The sequence below is a fragment of the Lycorma delicatula genome, chromosome 8 (assembly GCF_047948215.1).
Source record: "Lycorma delicatula isolate Av1 chromosome 8, ASM4794821v1, whole genome shotgun sequence".
Taxonomy (NCBI): domain Eukaryota; kingdom Metazoa; phylum Arthropoda; class Insecta; order Hemiptera; family Fulgoridae; genus Lycorma; species Lycorma delicatula.
This window is the reverse complement of record NC_134462.1, coordinates 69279280-69299724: the sequence shown is the minus strand read 5'-3', so window position 1 is coordinate 69299724 and position 20445 is coordinate 69279280. Positions and strand designations below refer to the sequence as shown.

At 32.0% G+C, this 20445-nt stretch overlaps 1 protein-coding gene across 1 annotated transcript in view; it reads left to right on the top strand.

The window, feature by feature from the left end:
- The window catches only part of LOC142329474 (uncharacterized), an 88173-nt gene that overhangs the window by 50347 nt on the left and 17381 nt on the right, over positions 1-20445 (top strand). Inside the window, exons 9-12 of the mRNA XM_075374143.1 lie at positions 4239-4245; positions 9918-10104; positions 12485-12504; positions 14053-14620. Coding sequence (XP_075230258.1) covers positions 4239-4245; positions 9918-10104; positions 12485-12504; positions 14053-14620 — 782 coding nt within the window. The remainder of the gene's footprint in view (positions 1-4238; positions 4246-9917; positions 10105-12484; positions 12505-14052; positions 14621-20445) is intronic.

The following is a 20445-nucleotide window of genomic DNA, read 5'->3' as shown; positions in this document are numbered from 1 at the left end:
AGTTGAATTTCCCATCAGGTCGCCTACAACAATTTAGTTACGTTTCATAACATGCATAAGAAAAATATTTTTTGAAAACTTTACCTACATGCAGCCTGCGTAGACGATTTTAAGATATATTTTTCTCATCATATGTATAAAAATTGTTACATACACTAAGAAGCATATCCTCCTGAAGTGATTCAGGAGGATATGACTATACTTTGACAACTAAAGGCTAAAAATACGAAAAAAGTTAATGTAAACATAGGTCTGAAAACGCTTCGTTAGCGAGTTATACAGAGTGAAAGATTTCGCCCGAGTTTCAGTTCCTCCGGGTAAATTAAGGCTTTCTGAAATTCTGGGAAGGTCAATTAAGGGGAAAATTCAATTATTTCTTATTGTTTTTGAGCTGGAAAATCGAAAAAATAGGTCCCAGAACTGTATCTCTCTTAGTTTCTAAGATATCCCATGTAAAACGCCAAAAATAGGGTAAGAAAACACATTTTTTTACGTTTTACGTAAAATAATGTTGTTAAATTGGCAATAAATCATACATTTTTTAAACTCAAATTGTAGAGAATTAAATTATAAGAAGATTGATGTAAATAATGTCAACAGATAACAAATAAAATTTTAAACATGTCGACTTTTATTAACAACAAAACAGATTAATTTTTAAGATTGAAAAAAACTTTTTCGTTATGTATAGTAGAAAATAAATGGAGGAAGAAAGAATACTTACTGTTTTTTTTTACGATAATGATAAAATGCTGCTTACAAGTAGTATTTCATTTGATTTAATAACTTTCAAAAATGCCAACGTTGTGTTCAATGAACTTTTCAACGCGTTGTACTAGATTTTGTGTTGCCAGTATCTTTGCGTTCCTTGATTATAGCTGCAGCGTTGAGAATGCGAGCAATCAGTTCATCGCGTGTGTCTACTTTTTGCTTGTAAACCTCATATTTCAACCATCCCCACAAACAATAATCTAACGGAGTGAGGTCTGGGGATCTCGGTGGCCAATTAACCGGCCCTCCACGTCCTATCCATTTACCAGCAAACTTTTCATCAAGACATTGCCTTACTTCATTAGTGAAATGTGTAAGAGCTCCATCAAGTTAGTAATACATTACAATTCGTTTTGATAAGGGGATATTTTCCAGCAATATAATAAATTCATTACGTAAAAATTCCAGATAATTTCTTCCTGTGACACGATGTTGTAGTATGAAAGGACCAATTAATTGGTCATCTTTGATACCACACCAAACATTTACTGAAAATCCTTGCTGGAAATTTTTTTCCACTGTAGCATGTGGGTTTTCTTCAGACCGCCGATGCGCATTCCGTGTGTTGTTTATTCCGTTACGAGTGAAAGTAGCTTCATCCGAAAATAGTATAAATGGAATTAAATGTTGATTCCTATTAACCCATTGACAAAACTGCAGCCGGCTGGCGTAACCAGGCTGGATATGTTGCACTTTCTGAATATGAAAAGGATATGAGCGCTGGGAAGTGTACCATTCTCACAAAGATTATTAAAAATTCTAATAAATACTTTACGATTCGGTATAACACGACCAGGATACCTATGTCGATATTCCGTACCCGCTGCCGCAGCACTTCCATTGCAAAATCCATAGATGAAAATCATGTCGACATATTCGGCATTAGTGAATTTACGCGACATTTTTCAAAACAGAATTTCACATTTTTTAACAGACTTGATTTTTATGCACTGTAAAATGAATACAAAATTACACTTCTTAACAGTTTTCTAAAATTTTTACGATAAGAATTCGACGTAATACTGCAAACACGATTGATCAGCGAAAGGTTATTTACACATACCACAATTAACTGACAACAATGAGTGGTATTTAAACAAATTGTGACGAAAAAAATCAGTGTTGCCAACTTGTTTTCCGTTGGTCTAAAATTATTATACCTACTAGACACATCTGTTTTCTTTTTTTGTAACATTTTCTTCTAAGTTTTCGTCGGTTTTGTTGTTAATAAGAGTTGACATGTTTAAAATTTTATTTGTTTTCTGTTGACATTATTTACATCAATCTTCTTATAATTAAATTCTCTACAATTTATGTTTAAAAAATGTATGATTTATTGTCAATTTAACAATGTTATTGTACGTCAAACGTAAAAAAATGTGTTTTTTGACCCTATTTTTGGCGGTTTACATGAGATATCTTAGAAACTAAGAGAAATACATTTCTGGGACCTATTTTTTCAATTTCCCAGCTCAAAAACTATAAGATACAATTGAATTTTCCCCTTAATTGACCTTCCCAGAATTTCAGAAAGCCTTAATTTACCCGGAGGAACTGAAACTCAGGCGAAATCTTTCACCCTGTATAACTTGCTAACGAAGCGTTTTCGGACCTATGTTTATATTAACCTTTTTCGTATTTTTAGCCTTTAGAATGAGTTGTCAAAGTATTGTCCTATCTTCCTGAATCACTCTGTATAAGCAAACGCATTGATTGATGATTTAAAAATGTTTTCATTGAAAAATTATCTTTGGTAATTTAAACTGTAGGTTGTAAGGGTGTAAGCAAAACAACCGTAGATTGTAAGCTACTATTTCTTTCGCCAGTTAATTCAATTTCTACCTCCAACAGCTACACGATTTTGTGCAGTGGTCAATCGGTATTAATGTCGTTTCACGTTCTTAATAATCTTTCGTGTATTTTATAATTGAAACGATGATAACGTTACTCAGCTGTTTTATAATGCAGAATAAAAACTCGTATATCAAATTGAGCTAATGTTTTTTCGTTATTAAGTAACCTGAAATTTTTAAATTGCAGCTTTCCACAAAGCTTTAGCTTACATGCAATAATAATAGTGTCATTTTAAAATTGTTTATCCTACACTTCCTTTATTTTAAAAATAAGAAAGTTTTTCGTTTTTTAATTCTCTTACAAATGAGTTTTTTCATAAGCGTAATGATTTTTATTAAGCTACCAATATTTTAAGTAGAATTTTAAAAAAAATATTCGCTTTAAAACAGGCTAAAAAAGAGTAATAAAAAGTAAAATATAATACTTTTCTTGATTATTTTTCAATTTTGATTTTTTTAAGTCGAAACCAAATTAAAATAATAAATATTAACAACTTGTATGATATGTTCTATTATCAAAAACGTTATAGATGTCTTGACATAGGATAAACGTCACGCCCAGAACAGGCATTGACATTATGAAGACAACAAGAATCTTATCCCAGGCATACAAAGGAAAGCAAGGAGTAAAGCAATTAATTATTTTTTCAATGAACAAAACATAACATTGCATATCAGTATGTACAGCTGCTGTGAAATGTAGGATATGTTGAGCTCTATAAGTGACACCCTACACCTGGATATGTAGTAAACATCATTACTCTCAGAGAATGTAACTTTGGCAAGTGATTTTATTTCATACGCATCACAACCATAAGAAATATTGCGTCATACGGAGTGTTCTGAGACGTATTCGCCAAACTTCAGAAAACTGATTTAGAACATCAAAATGAGCACAAAAATTTATATTGACGTAAGTCCTATTTTGCTTTGTTTTCCTTCTGGACGCCAATTTATGATTTTCAGCATAAAATTATTTCTCACGAACGGGTAAACCTACTTTAATTAAATTTGAAATCTAAAAGTAATTTCTTGTTCTACAAAATAGAAACTTTTGAAAACGTCACCTTCAAAAATTTCAAAATGACGGCCATCTTAATTGTTTAATCTTTAATATCTTTGTAGTTATTTGTTTGATAAAATTTTTACTTTTACAGAATTTATTAAGCATTTTATTTTGAACAAAATGACACCTCATTTGTAAAAATCGGTTACAAACAATCGAGTTATTGCAGACAATTAACCCGGCAATACGCTTGCGCACCGTAATGCAAGCTGATAAATTGTTTCCTGTTTTTATTTCCTCCACTAAATGTAACAAAAATTATTAATAATAGTAAATTAATAAAAATTATGAATTTTTTTGCTCGTTTTGGTGTCCTAAATCAGTTCCTCAAGTTCAGCGAATTCGTCCCAGAACACTCTGTATATGACAAAGCAATAAATTTTCTCTAAAAAAAAATCTAGGTATCTAGGTGTTACACAAATTGTCTTTACTCATTAACAATTTATTAACTTATTAACAACTTGTTGACTTTTAATCTGACACCGAGTTTAGAAATTCAAAATTTATAGTAATATAATTATTTTATTTTTATTTTTTTTTGTTTTTAGTACTTTAGTATGTAGGTTTTATAGTTTGTAGTTTGATAATTTAATCTTTTACCGCATAATTTATGTACCTAATACATAAAAAAATCTGATGTGGACACCACATGACTTCCTGGTACTCCTATTAAATTACATATATATTTTTTTTTAAAAATGAAAAGTACATAAAATTTTATTTCATTAATAACTTCTAATATGTTTTCATTTTTTTTTTATTGTTATTGAATTATTATTTATTGTAATTTTTTTTTTTTTTTACAATTAGAGATTAATAATTATTAATAAATCAATATATTTAAATAAAAAAAGAGATTTTCAAGTCGGATTTTAACCAATATGCCTTCCCCTGGTAAGATCGAAATATTTCATTACTTACAATTTTATTTATCTATAACTTTGAATCAATAAAAATAAGTACCACTTATGATATATAGTTGAAAAGCTCTCAATGAGGGCTTTTTACTGCAGTTAAGAAAATGTCGAAAATCAAAATTTTTGGGGATTTTGGGATTTTTTGAACATTTTTGGTCCAGTTGATTGCAATAAAAAGGGGAGGTGCCCAACTAGATGTTACAACAGTCCTAAATACAAAATTTCAAAATCCTACGGCTAATCGTTTTTGAGTTATACGAGATAGATACGTACGTACAGACGTCACGCCGAAACTAGTCAAAATGGATTCAGGAATGGTCAAAGTGGATATTTCCGTTAAAATCTGAAAACCGAAATTGTTCGCTATCACAATATTTTCTTTACTTCATACAAGGAAGTAATTAATGCAATTTAATTTATATAAAGTTGTTAAATAAAAGTTTCTTTTTTTAACTTCAGCATCTTTTTGACGGATATATCTAAAAACTTAACGTTTTAGATTTTGCGTATCGCGATGTTTATTAACCACGATTATTGAGATTAGACTATACATAGAACTAAATAATTAAAATACTGAGCTAGCTTTTTTATTATTTTCCAGTTGTAAATAATAAAAACCCAAATTGTAATTCTCCAACTTTAAAATATATATAACGTAGCTACATATCAGTTTACGACAAATAATTTTATACCGAGAACGTATAAAAAAAGTAGGAACATTAAAATGAAATATGTTACACCAATTCCTGTCGTAGATGTTCGACTCTTCCTGTCGTAGTTGAATAAAAAATAAATAAATTATTTTATAAACGAAATCAACCTGAAAAAACTTGTTCTAATAATAATAATAATAATAGTAAAGACACACTTGCTTTCTGTGTCTTAGTGATCTACACGGTCGTATCAAGTAAATAAGGAAATAACAGTAATAAATTTAAACACGTTATAAAATATACGGTGCGTGCAACTAATTACACGCTATATTCGTAATTTGATAAAAAATTCACAAACAGGAAAAATCATCTTTTATTTGATGACTTTCAGGATCATCTCACCAATAAAATTTTTTATTTATTTACCTCTGTAAAATTTGTTACTAAAGTTGAAAATTATTCAATCGTCAATATTTCCATTTTTCCAGCTGAAAAATTATCAACAAAATTAATTAATATTTTAATATTAAGCAATTAATACGCGTACAAAAATATACCTTTCCGGGTTTCTCGATAAGAATCGACAGTACAGAAAAGAATTACAAATAAGGTAATTATTATAAGGTAAGTTATAAATTATCTAGCTTTATGGCTAGATAATTTATAACTTTATTTCTGGCTTCCGTGACGCGAGTGGTAGCGTCTTGGCCTTTCATCTGGAGGTCTAGGATTCAAATCCCGGTCAGGCATGACATTTTCACGCGCTACAAAATTGCCATTTCATTCCAGCCTCTGAAGCTGTACCTAACGGTGGTCTAGGAGGTGAAAAAAAAAGCTTTATGGAGCACAACAAGGTTACTTGCCACTTCCCCGGATTGGATCACCAGCCTACCGATGAGTGCAATTATCCGCAGCCCCCTACAAAATTGTAATAAAAACCGTAGATTATCTTCCTACTAGTCAAATGTCGTTGTAGCCCACGGTACGAGATATAGTGCTAAAAATCCGTCTGCACTCCCAACTGTCAATTAAAATCCACTATGCATATCTGAGGAACCCTAACTCGATCTTGCTCGCATAAAATGTGGTTCCACCCTGAGTAACAAATTTTTCAAGGGCCCATCACAGGCTACGAGAATGGTTAATTTTACTTTAACGAAGCCATCCGCCTAACTTAGCGAAAAAAAAGCACTTCACTAATGATTAATCAACTACTCGGACTACTCTGCCTCGTCCCCAGCTCTGCCTTTAGTGGCTCCGGGGAAAACCAAGGGTGTTAAAATATAAAAGTCTACATTTCCTGAGTGATACGTATGCCCATGAGCCCAAATATTTATACACCGACACATCAACACTTTGATGTTCACTCATGTCACTGGCATGTTCACTCATGTTACTGAAATTCTCTGGTAAGATTTCTCACACAGATCTATAGCCACTCGTAAAGGTGAGCCCCAAGCTCCGCAAATTTAGTCCCCTGCATAAAGGTGACCTGTAATTGTTTGCATACAGAATAATCCCGCTTATTCGAACTTAAAGGAGTTAATTTATAACCACTATAATGTTCAATCACATCAACACTAGTTTCGTTTTTTTTCAAGTTAATACCCGTTATTGAATAATAATTACAATATAATAAAATTATTTTTGTTCATTTATAAAGCACTTAAAGTTATAAACAATTTGAATGAAAATTTTAAATTAACCTGATAAAATAAAAAATATTTTAGATTTATCTGTTGTGCCAAAACATGCACAAAATGAATCTTGATTTAATAAAAATTTTATTCTAAATTATTTTAAAAGGAAATGTAAACGAGAGTTATCGTTCTAGAATGACTATTAAAAAATATTATTAGATAAAATCATGTATGATATTCCAAACAGTTTTGTTATGACTGCAATAAAAAAACGAGGTGTTATGAACTCGATGAAGGTTGTCTGATTTTTCAGAAACTACTGTAACAACTTATTATATACGATTGACGATCCCGACCGTACATGATTCCTGCACAAGGAAACAATGCTAACCTTGTAAAACGAGTATAAATAGCCTACTTTAAATAAAACGTCTTTGTCTCACATACAGTAGTATCATTATTACATATAACAGATTACATAAATATTTCTGTACCGTAAGACGTAACAGCAGATGTAACAGTTGTATTACTGACATAATAAATTATTAATAGAGTATTAGTAACTGCCTTATCCATAATGTTAGTACCCTTAGCCGTATTATATAGCTGTTTACCTAACAAAATGCAGTTTCTTATCTCCTCCGTTAACAACCAACATTACGCTACATAAAATCTATATCTATTATTATATAGGAAGAAGAAGGTTCTTGTTATTTTGGGATAAACAAAAAATGATTCGACCAATCGCAACCAAATTTTTACCCGTATTACTTGGCATAACCGAGAAAAGTTTTAGATATATTTCATCTCGAAGAACCAACCGATCGATTGTTTTCAAATTTTCAGGACATATTTGTATTATACCATGGAAGGTTTTAAGCCGCAGACCGAGGCCCTAACTCCCATGAAGATTCAAATATTAAAAATATTTATTATTTCTTCATCCCCAAGGAGGGTGAAATTGTAAATTAAAGATATTCATTAAGGAAAAAAATATTAATCCTTTTACTTCATTATAATATTTCTACCTCCATGGCAAAGAAATAAGTTATGAAATTTTCGTCACCAAAGGTGTGTGCACTTCAGTTATAATAGCTATCATTATTGTCTTTTTGTAATTTAGTTTCTTTTTTAGGTTTCTATAAAGTCCGAATACTTTGTTATTTATCAGTATTATTCTCACAATCATGAGGATAACAAACAGTGCGGGGGTTCAGAGGGATCCGTCCTCTGGATAGACGGAAATGGCGACCGAAGCGAGCTCTGCGGGTGTCCAAGGCGACGTTCCCCTGCAACACGGGAATAGCGAGCGAAGCGAGCTCTGCAACCCTAAAGTAGGCCCCGAGGCCTCAGGAGGCTCCCGGGAAGTCCCTGAGTTGGCTCCGAGATTTGCTTGAGCCCTAAGGGTCCAGGTTCTAGCTAGACGGGCCGCTTATTATATATAAAAGAACATATTTATTAGTGATTCGTAATCAACGTTCTGTAAAAACTACTGAAGATAAAGTGATGAAAATTTCTATACACGTTCTTTTACAGTGTAAGTGCATACTAAAAAAAAAAAAAAGAAACTTACTAAGCATGCTAAAAAAAGAAACTTTTATTTAATAACTTTATATTCATGAAAATTAAATTCTATTAATTACTTCATGGTACGAAGTAAAGAAAGTATCGTGATAGCGAACAATTTCGGTTTTCAGATGTCAACGGAAATATCCACTTTGACCATCCCTGAATCCATTTTTACTAGTTTCGGTATGAATTCTGTACAAACGTATGTATTCGCATAACTCAAAAACGATTAGCTATAGGATGTTGGCATTTTGCATTTAGGACTGTTGTAACATCTAGTTAGGCACCTCCCCTTTTGATTGCAATCGATTGAACCAAAAGTTCTCCAAAAAAGCCCAAAATCCAAAAACATTGAGTTTTGGACCCAATTTCTGATTATTTATAAGTTTTTATTATTTAAATAATAAATAATTGCAATAATTACTGTATTTATTACTTAAATATTCAAAACATTACTGTTAATTAGTAAGGTTAGCAAGCGAAGCGAGCGTAGGTTAAGTTTGATAGATTTATTTATAAAATACAGTTATCTCCAGGTTAGCAGAACTTGCTAACTTTTGGTGGGGCGGGAGAAACGAAAAACTACCAATTTTTACTTTTTTATTTTGAAACATGAATATTCCCACCTAATTCTTATTGGATATTAAAAATACATCGATTTTTGTCCAGTAGTTAAAAAATTAAGTGGTTTTTTTGGGGGGGGGAGAATTCCGAAAAATATACCTTATTTTCATTGGTTCCAAGAATTTAACTAAATAAAATTTTAATTAATGAAATACTTGGATCTTACAAAAGCAAAGACACATTGGTTCAAATCGACTTCACCTCCTTTTTTTTAACTTTTTTTTTTTTAATAAATATATTGATCTATTAATAATTTATTAACATCTGATTGTAAAAAAAAATTTACAATAAATAATAATTCAATAATAACAACAAAAAATCAAAAAATATCAGAAGTTATTAATGAAATAAAATTTTATGTACTGGTACTTTTCATTTAAAAAAAAAATGTGTATATGTAATTTAATAGGTGTACAAGGAGGTCATGTAGTGTCCACATCAGATTTTTCCAAATATTAAAACAGATATTACAAGAGGAGAATCTGAAGCTGTAATTAATTGCATGCAGAGAAATTTTAAAAGAAAATCACTACCACATATAACAAAAAAATGGAACAACTAAGTTTAAGAAGATAAAAAATAGAATCATTTAAATGATGGTTTTGATAGAAAAAGTTTTAAAAATATGTCAAGCAGAAAAATGTTTTACTGTACTAAAAATTCCTTTTCCCTCCCCAGTAAAAAAAGAAAATTGTAATTAATTAATAAAGTAGTTTATGATTAAATTAGTTAAACTTTAAACCCATCTATTCTTAATACCAAATCAGAGAATGGTACTAAAAAAAAAATTATTTAAAATAAAATACAATTTTTTACATTTTCAGACAGAGCTGATAAAAAGACGAGGTTACCAGGCTGAAGAATATAAAGTTATAACTGATGATGGTTATAAATTACAACTGACAAGAATAGTTACATGTAATTTGGGACCATATCTTCCAGTTTTATTTATACATGGAGTTTTTGCAACCTCAGAACAGTTTCTTATGCTTGGACATAATCATGGTTTAGGTAAAAACAAATAAAGCATCATATTTCTAAACACATTAAATAAACAGTTGGAATTCCAATCACAAATACAGGCAAACAATTTTTTTTAAACAAACATTTTTGTGTGTACAAAAATAAGTTCTTACTACAAATGTGGATATGTTTTATACAAAATATAGAAAAATAATACAATAATGCAGCAAAGAGGAAAATGGAATAAACTGAATTAATTTTTTTTCTAACTATCGATAGCAACTGCTTCATTTTTATCATTCTAATTTTCTTTTCATTCTGAACCATTATAAATCTGTCCCAGTCTTTCTAATGGTTATGCAAGTAAACCTTACAAGGTATAAAGGCAGAGCCAGAGAATTTTTTTCAATGAGTAAGAATCTTCACTAATGTGATCAGGCACTGTGGTGAACAATGTGAAGGTGATTGGCTGAACATCACTTACATTTTAGTGGAATTGGGATGCTGATTTGCAATAGTATATTCAACTTAGGGTGAAGGTAACTAACTACTTTACTCTTTACTTCTACTAGTAAGTTTGGCATTGGATGTTTGATTTTAGAATAGCTATATTTTCTAGTGACTTGTTGCTAAAGTCAAATTCACCTATAAATGTTACAGTTGAGACAAACAAAATATATAACAATATCCTTTTTTAAAAGATATTTTAATTTCCTTTTTTATATAAAAAAATATAAGTTCACATTGCATAAATTATTTCTAAAAACATATTTATAATAGCAAAAGGTCAATTTGTTTGATATGTTTTTGAATAATCTCATTTTAAATTCTACAACTTTATGAACAACCTGCTATTGAATTGTATTGTTATTTGCCTTCTACAAGATGAATTATTTATATTTTCATTGTATATATCCATAATACTACAAAATTCTAGGAATAACACAAAAAGCCTTTAAAAAATCCCAAATTTATGCTCAGATAGTACTTTAATTTATGGAATAAAGCATATTTTATAGCGGCATACATTTTAATTGGTTCACAAAAATCACTGATCAGTAATGTGTTGCTCATATCCTAGGCATTAACAACCTCAATTTCCCTAAAAATTGTGGATACCAGTGAGATGGATAGGCTGCCGCTGCTTGATGAAAGCCTTGAAACACTCCTTTAGGTGAGGTAATTTGTTTTGCAGATCCCTATAAGTATATCATTTCTTTGTAACTATCAACCCTTTTCTTTTATTCTTTAGAATATAAATGAAGCATACAGCAAAACCACAATTTTTGCTTGAATCCATAAGTTTATAGAAATCTTTTTGAATTACACCATTTCTAGAATTTGTATGGATTAGTGGTGCTAACTATAACTTATCCAGGTCTATTTCTATCCAGTAGCTGTACCAAAAAGCCCAACTAGAGACGAGGTGCTTATTCCATAAAACCATATCTTCTTTCATAACTTGATCCTCAATAAATCAAAAACCATTTCAATTATCAAAAATAGTCTGTTTGCAGGTTGATTATCTCTTCTCATTCTCATTCATCCTTGCTCTCTTTTTCTTCTTTTGTCAAGGAACAAAGAAATTTTGTCAACTATCATGATGACTCAATCTGAGATGCCACACTGTTAATACTAGGTAGGTAAATTGAGTTGCATCTTTCTTAGTGTAGTGGCAAATCTGCCTGTGGGTTTGACCAGGTACTCTATTTCTGGGACAAGAATTTCAGCAAAAGCAAAATTAGATGTTGAAATGCCTTCAGGAAAACAAGGCCTCCTACTACCAAATCTAATCTAATCTAATCAATTAGTGTCAACATTTAATAAAAAAAATATAAATAATATTAATGAGAATATTAGAAAAACCTAAACCTAAATCATTAAGTAAGATTTATATTAAAAAAAATAATTAGCGAAGCATGGATCTTAAGTCAAACTTTTAGCAATTTGTCTGTGTGTTTGTGATGACCAGATGTGCTTTCTAATTTCTATGCCATTTTGCAGTGGAAGGGGGTACTTGAATGTGTAACAACTTATGATAAAATTCTGTTTCAAAATAGTAGCCAGTAAAAGTAATGAGAAAAAATACTGTTGTTAATTCTCACTCTCTGAGTTGTCATCTGCTGGCTGTTCTTTAAACACATTACTTTGTAATTAACTGTTACATATATATTATATATGATGTAATTAAAAAAATATATGCACACAAAAAATAATTGGTATGTACAGAAATATCAACTTCACAGTCCTCAGTCAGTAATAAAGTGTCCCTGGAAACAGTTTATCCAGTGTCATAAATAATCTTCCTGTTGCTAATTCAGGAAGATTATTTATGACACTGGATAAACCTTTGATAATCAATTATGACTGACATTCCCATTTTATACTTTATTAATATTTTCACTTTATTAATTTTATTTTATTTTAGAGCTCAATTTGTTAAATTCGGTACAAAATAACCAAGATTTACTTTTCAATAACAATCCAATATCATAATCTTCATTTATTAATAAATCATAATTTAACATAATTCATAATTTATTAATAATACTGCCGCGTTTTGCAGTTCGACAAGGATATTGAGAAAATAACAAACTAAAAATGTCTTATGAATCCAGTATAATACTCTAGAGACATACAAACAAAATAAAAAATAATAATAATAATAGTAATGCTACGCATAAATCCCACCCCAATTGCATGCAATAACATCTACGCACACGTTCGGGGCAGTCAACGACGTGGTAATTCGGTATCTGCATTTATGTCGGCCAACAGGAGAATGTTTTTACTCAGGAGCTCCCTGTGGAGTACGGGTTTGGCGGTCCCATCCTACCTGAGCTGGTTGCGGTTGTGCTTCTCGGTTTCGCTATTTACACCGTTGGCGGGAGGTAAGATCGTGATCTGTTTATCTGACGCTGGGTGGAGTGCGGGCGTAGAGTACCCTCCACGCATCCCTCTTTTAGGTTGTGGAGCCGGTTTGGGGGGGGGGGGGCTGTAAAGTTGCTCTGCAGAAGTCTTGAGCCACACGGTGTGAGTCAGTCGTTTCGGCCCTTGGTAGGGATTGTTCCATGGGTAAGGGTATCGGAGCCTTTACTGCTACGTGCGAGCCCTAGAATGTCGGTATCGTGGGTCAAGCAGTACCTGACTCCCCGGCCTGGGTTAAATATGTTGGAGGCGGCGAATTGGGGAAACCCAGGCAGGATGATCCGGAGCACGCCCAACCGTCGCTCCGCTCGCACCTTATGACATGTCAACTGGCAAAAACATAGGCTAAGAATTTTTCAACATCCAAAAAATCCTTGACAGAGGATCCACGTAAAAACTCCCGTTCTGGAGAGCCTTTGTCTTCGCAGGCGAAGAGAAGGAAGAGTGTAAAATTTAATGATAAAGAAAAGGTTGTAGGTCTTGAAAGGAGAAGGAAAGTCGTATGTTTAGACCGAAGAGTACTGGTTCAGTACCAAAATATTTAGTTATAAAGAAGAAAGACGGATATTTTTCGAAAAACTAGCCCTTTCATGATAGCTTGTGGCATCATGGAAGTTGCCGGAGAACCGGTTAAAGAGACAAGGAAGACTGCAATGGGACGTTTTGTAGAAACTGTCAACGACGTTTAATCGTTGCAATTATTAAAAGCCAAGAATATTGTTGTTATGGACATTGAAGTAATTCCCCATAGTAGTTTAAACACCTCAAACGTCGTTATCGTGTGCAGAGATTTGTTGAACTGCACAGAAGAAGGGATTGTAGAGGAACTTCAGGAACAGGTGTTGTTGCGTGCCGTCGTCGTAACGGAGAACGGCTCTGCGTTACACGTGTTAACTTTTAGTAAACCAAAGTGTGTGGAGAAGATAAAAGCTGGGTTTCACAGGTTGGATGTTTATCCCAACACCTTTGCGTCGCTTTGAGTATCAGATTCGGACACACGGCGGCTCGTTGCACAAGGAAACAAATATGTGTATGAAGTGAACCATTACATCCAGTTGACTCGTGCAGGGATCCTTCTTATTCTGTGCCAACTGTCATGGACCCCATTCTGCAAGGTCTAAGAATTGTCCTATTTATAAACAAGAAGTAGCTGTCCAAGAGAATAAGACAACACAGAAAGTCAGTTACTTTGACTCAAGGAAAATTGTACTTGGCAGAATGGCAAAGATAGGTTCACATGCACAAGTTGCTCCTACAACTTCTTTAAAATCACAAGATGCGCTTTCAGAATTGACTCCAGCTTTGGCTAAAATGGTCGAACATATCGTCAAAGGTAAACTGAAGAGTCAACGATCAAGAGAAAAGAGTCCAAAATTGTTGCTGAAAAAGGCAGAAATTTCCATGGAAAAGAGCTTCGCAAAGCCTAAATGTGAGCCTACAATTAGTGCATATGTTAAGCCAAAAGAAGCAGTAACTCAGAGAAAGAATGAGCCAACTACATTTAAATTAAAAGTACAGGAAGAAAAAATCACCATTGAGGGATCTGCGAAACCAGAAGTGATGATATTGGAAAAGGAAGACTTTAAAACACCAACAATGAAGCCTCCAAAAGCACGAAGGCCTTTAGCCGAGCAGGGTGAGAACTAAAGACGCCCTACTGTGGATGAGATGTTCACGCAGTGAGTGCATCCAGTTTCGACTGTGTTGTACTTCTGACCACACCAGCAGAGCCATTGTCATCTGATGCCAGCAGCAGGAGATCCTAAGAGACTTAAATTTAAAATTTAAGAAGAGATTGATTTTATGCCTCTATGAATTTCTTTTAATAAAGGTTGTGTTTTTATTACTGAATAACATGAGAGTTTTAACATGTGTTTTTTGATCTTCTTTGAACAACTTCTATTATAAGTGATATGTAATGTTTAGTGGCAAGGGTCTTTACACCCTTGTCATTATGAATTTAACACTATTTTTATATTAGTGTCTTTTTTGTTTTTAATTTTTTTATCTTAGTGATTTGGATAGTGTTTACTTGATGTGAATTTTATTGTTTGACATTGTTTCATAAGAAATGGTTTTTGTTTTTAAGTGGCAAGGACCATTTACTTACATCCTCGCCATTTTGTGTTTCTTTTGGGGTTTTAATCCCATGGCAAGTCTGTTTATTAGATGATCTCTATTGACAAGATAAGTTTACCGACTATGTCGCACGTGTTTTTAACCAGGAGAGAAAAGTATGTTTCTTCTTTTTTTTTGATATGGACAGAGCTAATGACCATGTCAATGCCCCTAAAAAAAAATAAATAAATAACAAAAATAACAATAATAATCATAATAATAATATTAATAAATAGATATATAACATACAGAATAATAGGTAAAATAAAAAGACAAGATTTATTTAATGGCAGTTAAATTATTGATACCAGAATATAGTCCAGTTTACAAATGTTAAAATGACTGATAGAAACTAGTACTGCATTAACAACACGATAACAATAAAGCAATCTAAAGTTCATGTAATTCACTTTCTACAATAGAACTACCCTACTACACATTAAGAATGAGCAGAATACTGTCACTTTCATTATGTTTACCAATAACTCACCAAACTTCCTGCATTCACCCACTGTCCATGCTGTAATACTAGTGACATACTCTTCACTCGTAGTTATCACACTTACTGATATTGCCATCGCCACAACCACATCGAACTCCAGCTTGAAAAAATTTTCACTGTTAAATTGCTTTTCATCATGACTGCACTGAATACAACCTGGAAGTACTACTGACACTCTCTCCACTGGTTCCTGGCAGTATTTATAATCCCTGACCTGGCATATCTGCCTCATCCCTTTAATTGTTTGAGCATAGTAGTTTTCATCATCTGTACCAAAATGTTTTTCTATAAATTCTTATTCCTTCCGGTAAACCTTCTACTTGAACTACAGCTTTTGGTGGTGCCATTTTCTGTATTACAAAGAACAGATTGTTATATGGATCCGTTATTCTAAAAACAGAATCCCTTTCAGTTCCTACCTTTCAATTCCTGGATTCTTCTTTTCATTATTTTCTCTTTCTTTCTTCTTAATTGGAATCCATTACCCTGGTCTATTATACTGGTCCTGTTACAGTACTATCATAATTTATCAATAATCATAATTTAATAATTATTACTAAAACATAATTTTTTCATACTTTCTCACTAAATTATATAATGAGGCAAGAAGAAAACTACATCTAACAATAAACATACTCATAGTGTATTCTTAGTATAACTCAGATCTACTATTACATTTAAACTATCATACATCTATGCTTATACTCTTAACAAGAGTATTTATTATTGAAAGGAAAAAGAAAGAAAAGAAATTTAAAAACAAGAGAATAAACACAATTATGATTAAATATTAAATTCAAATCAAATAATTGCAATGAATAATTTCTGTTCAGAAAATGCTGCATATTATTGTGACTATCATTTTATTGTGACTTAACCTGTTATTCATTGAAACTTATTAAATTTCAATAATCTCAGCAGCTAACTTCTAAGGAGGAGTGATAGCATCTATCCTTTTACCCACACGGTTTTGTGTTTGAATCTCAGTCAACATACTGTTGTTCTAAATCTAAGAAATTCATTTCTTTTCATCATATGATAGTAACTATACTTGAATATTAACTGTGAAGATACTTCTGTCAATAAATAAATAAATAACATTACATAACTTGCTACTAAGCTAATAGTTACTATTATCTTTCCTGCTAAGTTTCCATGTTTATTACAGCTTACCTTTTTCAGCTTCATTCTTTCATCTCTTGATCAAAAGAAGCTAAGAAAGGTAAGCAGTACTAAAAATAGAAACATTATGTAACTTTTAATGAATAATTGTGCCAGTCAATGGCATTTGTGGAAGTTGTTATATTGCTACAACAATAAACATTAGCATAACTAGTTTTACCACGTGACATAACAATAAAGACTAATCTATTAAGCATAGTGTAAAAGATTAAATAATTTTAAATAATGTACTGCACAATGTACATGTTACAATTATACTGTATAAGATTATAACTTCATTGTACATAGGAGAAAAATGTAATAAGACATATGAATTTAGTTTTGAAATTGACATTTATTTTTAATCTTGTTTCATCAATAAAGTATTGTAAAAATATGGTTTCAAACAAATAAAAAATAACCAATTAATTTATTTCTGTATATCTACAAAAGAAATTCAAGAACTCTATTTCAAATTAATCATTAGTCTAATTTTTTTTAATGAAATTCATTTGGATTCCGTGAAATAAAATAAATTAATTCTGTGAAATAAATGTAAATGAAACAGTAAACTTAGTTTTATTTTTTTGCAGATTGGAAACTCTAAGGAACTATGTAAATGTTACAGAAGATTTTTAAAGCCACTTCATTATGAACTATTAGGGTAAATTTTGACCATATTAACTATAGCAAAACCTTTTCAATCTTTCTTCCTGGCAGCAGTCGCTGTACCAGAAACCATGTTATAAATAAGATTCTTTACTTATACAAAGTAGGTAATTATCTGGGTCATCACAAACTTTGAACTTCAATCGCCTTAACAAAAATAAAATTTAAAACAAAATTGGCAATTAACTAAGTTTTGGAAAATAAAGTGCACAGAGAGCAAAGAATATTTTTGATGGTTTAATTGATTTTTATGGCTTGGTAGTACTATAGATGAGCTTTCTGTTCATTTTTTTTCAGATTCTGGCATAAATTTTATGTAAATTAATCTTCATAGGAAAGGTTATTCACACTGAAATAAGATATACTTTCTTTAGTTCTTAGAAAATTAAAGTATCAAATATGAAAAACAATTCATATTTATAAAATGTTATTTTAGAAACAATTAAAGCAGCAGGAGGATGAATTAAACAATAGCTTAAGAGATGTGCCCATTAACCCATTAACAGTTAAACCGTAGCATAATCACCAATCAGTGATTATAAAATGCTGCATCTGGTAGAATTCACTTCAAAAGTAGGAACGATTTATTATAATCAAATTTATCACTGAATTACTTTAGAAGTTCACATTCAGTTATGGGCACTGCTTTAGGGAAACAACTTAATTCAGGGTAAGACCTAATGCATTAGTGTAAGTGAGCTAATAGCAAATTGTAAAGAAGACATCATCTAAAAACAAAATTAGTTCAAAATACACTCTAAAATCATTAAATCAACTTCCAATTCAAGTATTGTTTGATGAACAATTTATTGATTTTGTGTTCCTTGTCTGAATTTCTGTTGGATGTAATACAATGTTTCTAACAGAAATGTACAATCACCAATATATAAACTTTATTCACAGCATAAATCATAGTGTTGATGAAATAAAACAGTTTTACACATTTTTGCTTTACAAAAGACACAGATAAATGAGACAAGAGTAGAATAAAAAATGAAATCAATAACAAAGAGAGTGTGGAATAATTTTTTAAGAAATCCTGTAAAACATTAGAAGTACTTCAAGAAAGATTAAAAAAAATTCAGGGAGCAGTAAAACTTTAAATGTATTTGTATGAAGTCAATCATATTGGTTAGCCAGTTGGTCGTCAAAATATTAGTTTCTAAATTAGTCAGTGTCAGGTTTAGCATTTACAAAGAGTCTGGCTTTTTTCATTCATTACATCATTCAATTAACCAACCCCATTAAAATAAATGGATTGTTATGATTGCAAAATAGTAATAGAAAAAAAGGCAGATTTCCACTACAATGTTTCTTAATAAAATGAGAAGTATTTAAGTTAATTTATTCTACTTTAAAATAGTTGAATTTTTAAACATTGTAAATAAGTTTTTCAGATGAAAAATGAAAATTTGTTTAGTAATTGATAGCAATGTAATGACAGAAGTACAGTGCAACCCAATTTTTTTAACAGCATATAATTTTACTTACAACACATACATATTTAAACATGCACAAATAATTACTTTATACTTGTAATCTGCTTACTAAATGAGGATTTTATATTTGACATATTTTAGAAAACAATTTTTTCAGTCATATGTATTTTTCATTGTACCTACTTGATAGATTGGTAGAAACACATTAAAAAGCAATAAATTTGAATAAGATTCCAAGTACAAACTTTTTTCATACCAAGTATCAAAATGTTATGTATCATTTTTACCATAACAAATAAATAAAATAAAAAATTCAACACTGGCTCACTTTTTTCTTTTTTTTTGTTTCCATAGGGGAGGATAAAGCTCTGCCAGCCGCCGTCAGGCCTGCACTGACGGCAGTATGGGGCTCTCACTCACTAAAACACCTCCCCTGTTATCATGCAGGGGCGGATCTAAGCCATATGGTATGTACAGCCCCTGCATGATTACCCAGACATTCTACTATCCGAATCTGGATGACCGGAAGGCATCTCCAGGAAGCAATCGACGAGCGATGACTCTGTGGAGCCCATGCCACCCATCCCCAGAAGCTGGTTCCCCTTGATCACCCATCATCAAACTCCATGTCTCTTATCAATCCGCATCTCTTCAGCCTGTTGCCGCCTCTCCATATTGGTCTTCTAACATTGATGTGATTGTAGTCGAGACACATTCCCATTTGTCACTATTACTGAGCATCACCTCGATTATATTGTTGACCCCCTCCACACCCTGATTGTTGAGCACTACTCTTAAGTCGTGCCATCTACTGCAAAAGAAAACAAAGTCTTTATTTTTATCCATTTTATAATTTTCATTAAGTACTGTTTATTTATCAATTATTTCTTCTTTACAGATTCACTTACTTATTTTCTTATAAGTGCATTTTCCTGAAGTATTTACTGATGCTAATTATTTGATAACTAAAATGGCTATCTAGTTTTATATCACATTTTGGTGATTTTTTTTTTGTATAATCTACTTTTCCCACTTATTTCAATAACCTACTGAAAGAATGCAGCTGTATCCAGCCCATCGCAATCATGACAGTGACTTGTATGGCATCTGCCCATCCTGAACAGATAGTCCCAAAAACATCCATGTCCAGACAGGAACTGGGTGAATTCGTAGCCTGTGTTATCATGCTTTTGCTCCACCCAGTTCCTGACTTCGCTGATGAACCTAGGTCCACCTTCCTTTGTCCGAATCCCACCAAGCCATGTAGAGACCATCAGTTCCTTCCTTTCTATCCCGTCCAGGCACTATTGAAGCTCTCATTTGCGCTTTTAAGTCTATGGGCGGCACCCCAGCTATAACAGATGCTGCCTCGGCGCTGATCGCACGATACCCTGCAATGATACACATATAACCATACAATACGTTGTTGCATAACCAAACATCTCATGTTCCTGGCCCTCGACAACACTCCCAGCCATGCACAAACTCCATATAACTACCGAAGAGTGCACACTGGCCAACAGTTTCCTCTTCCCCGTCTGAGGACCGCCCTTATTCCTCATGATTTTGCTG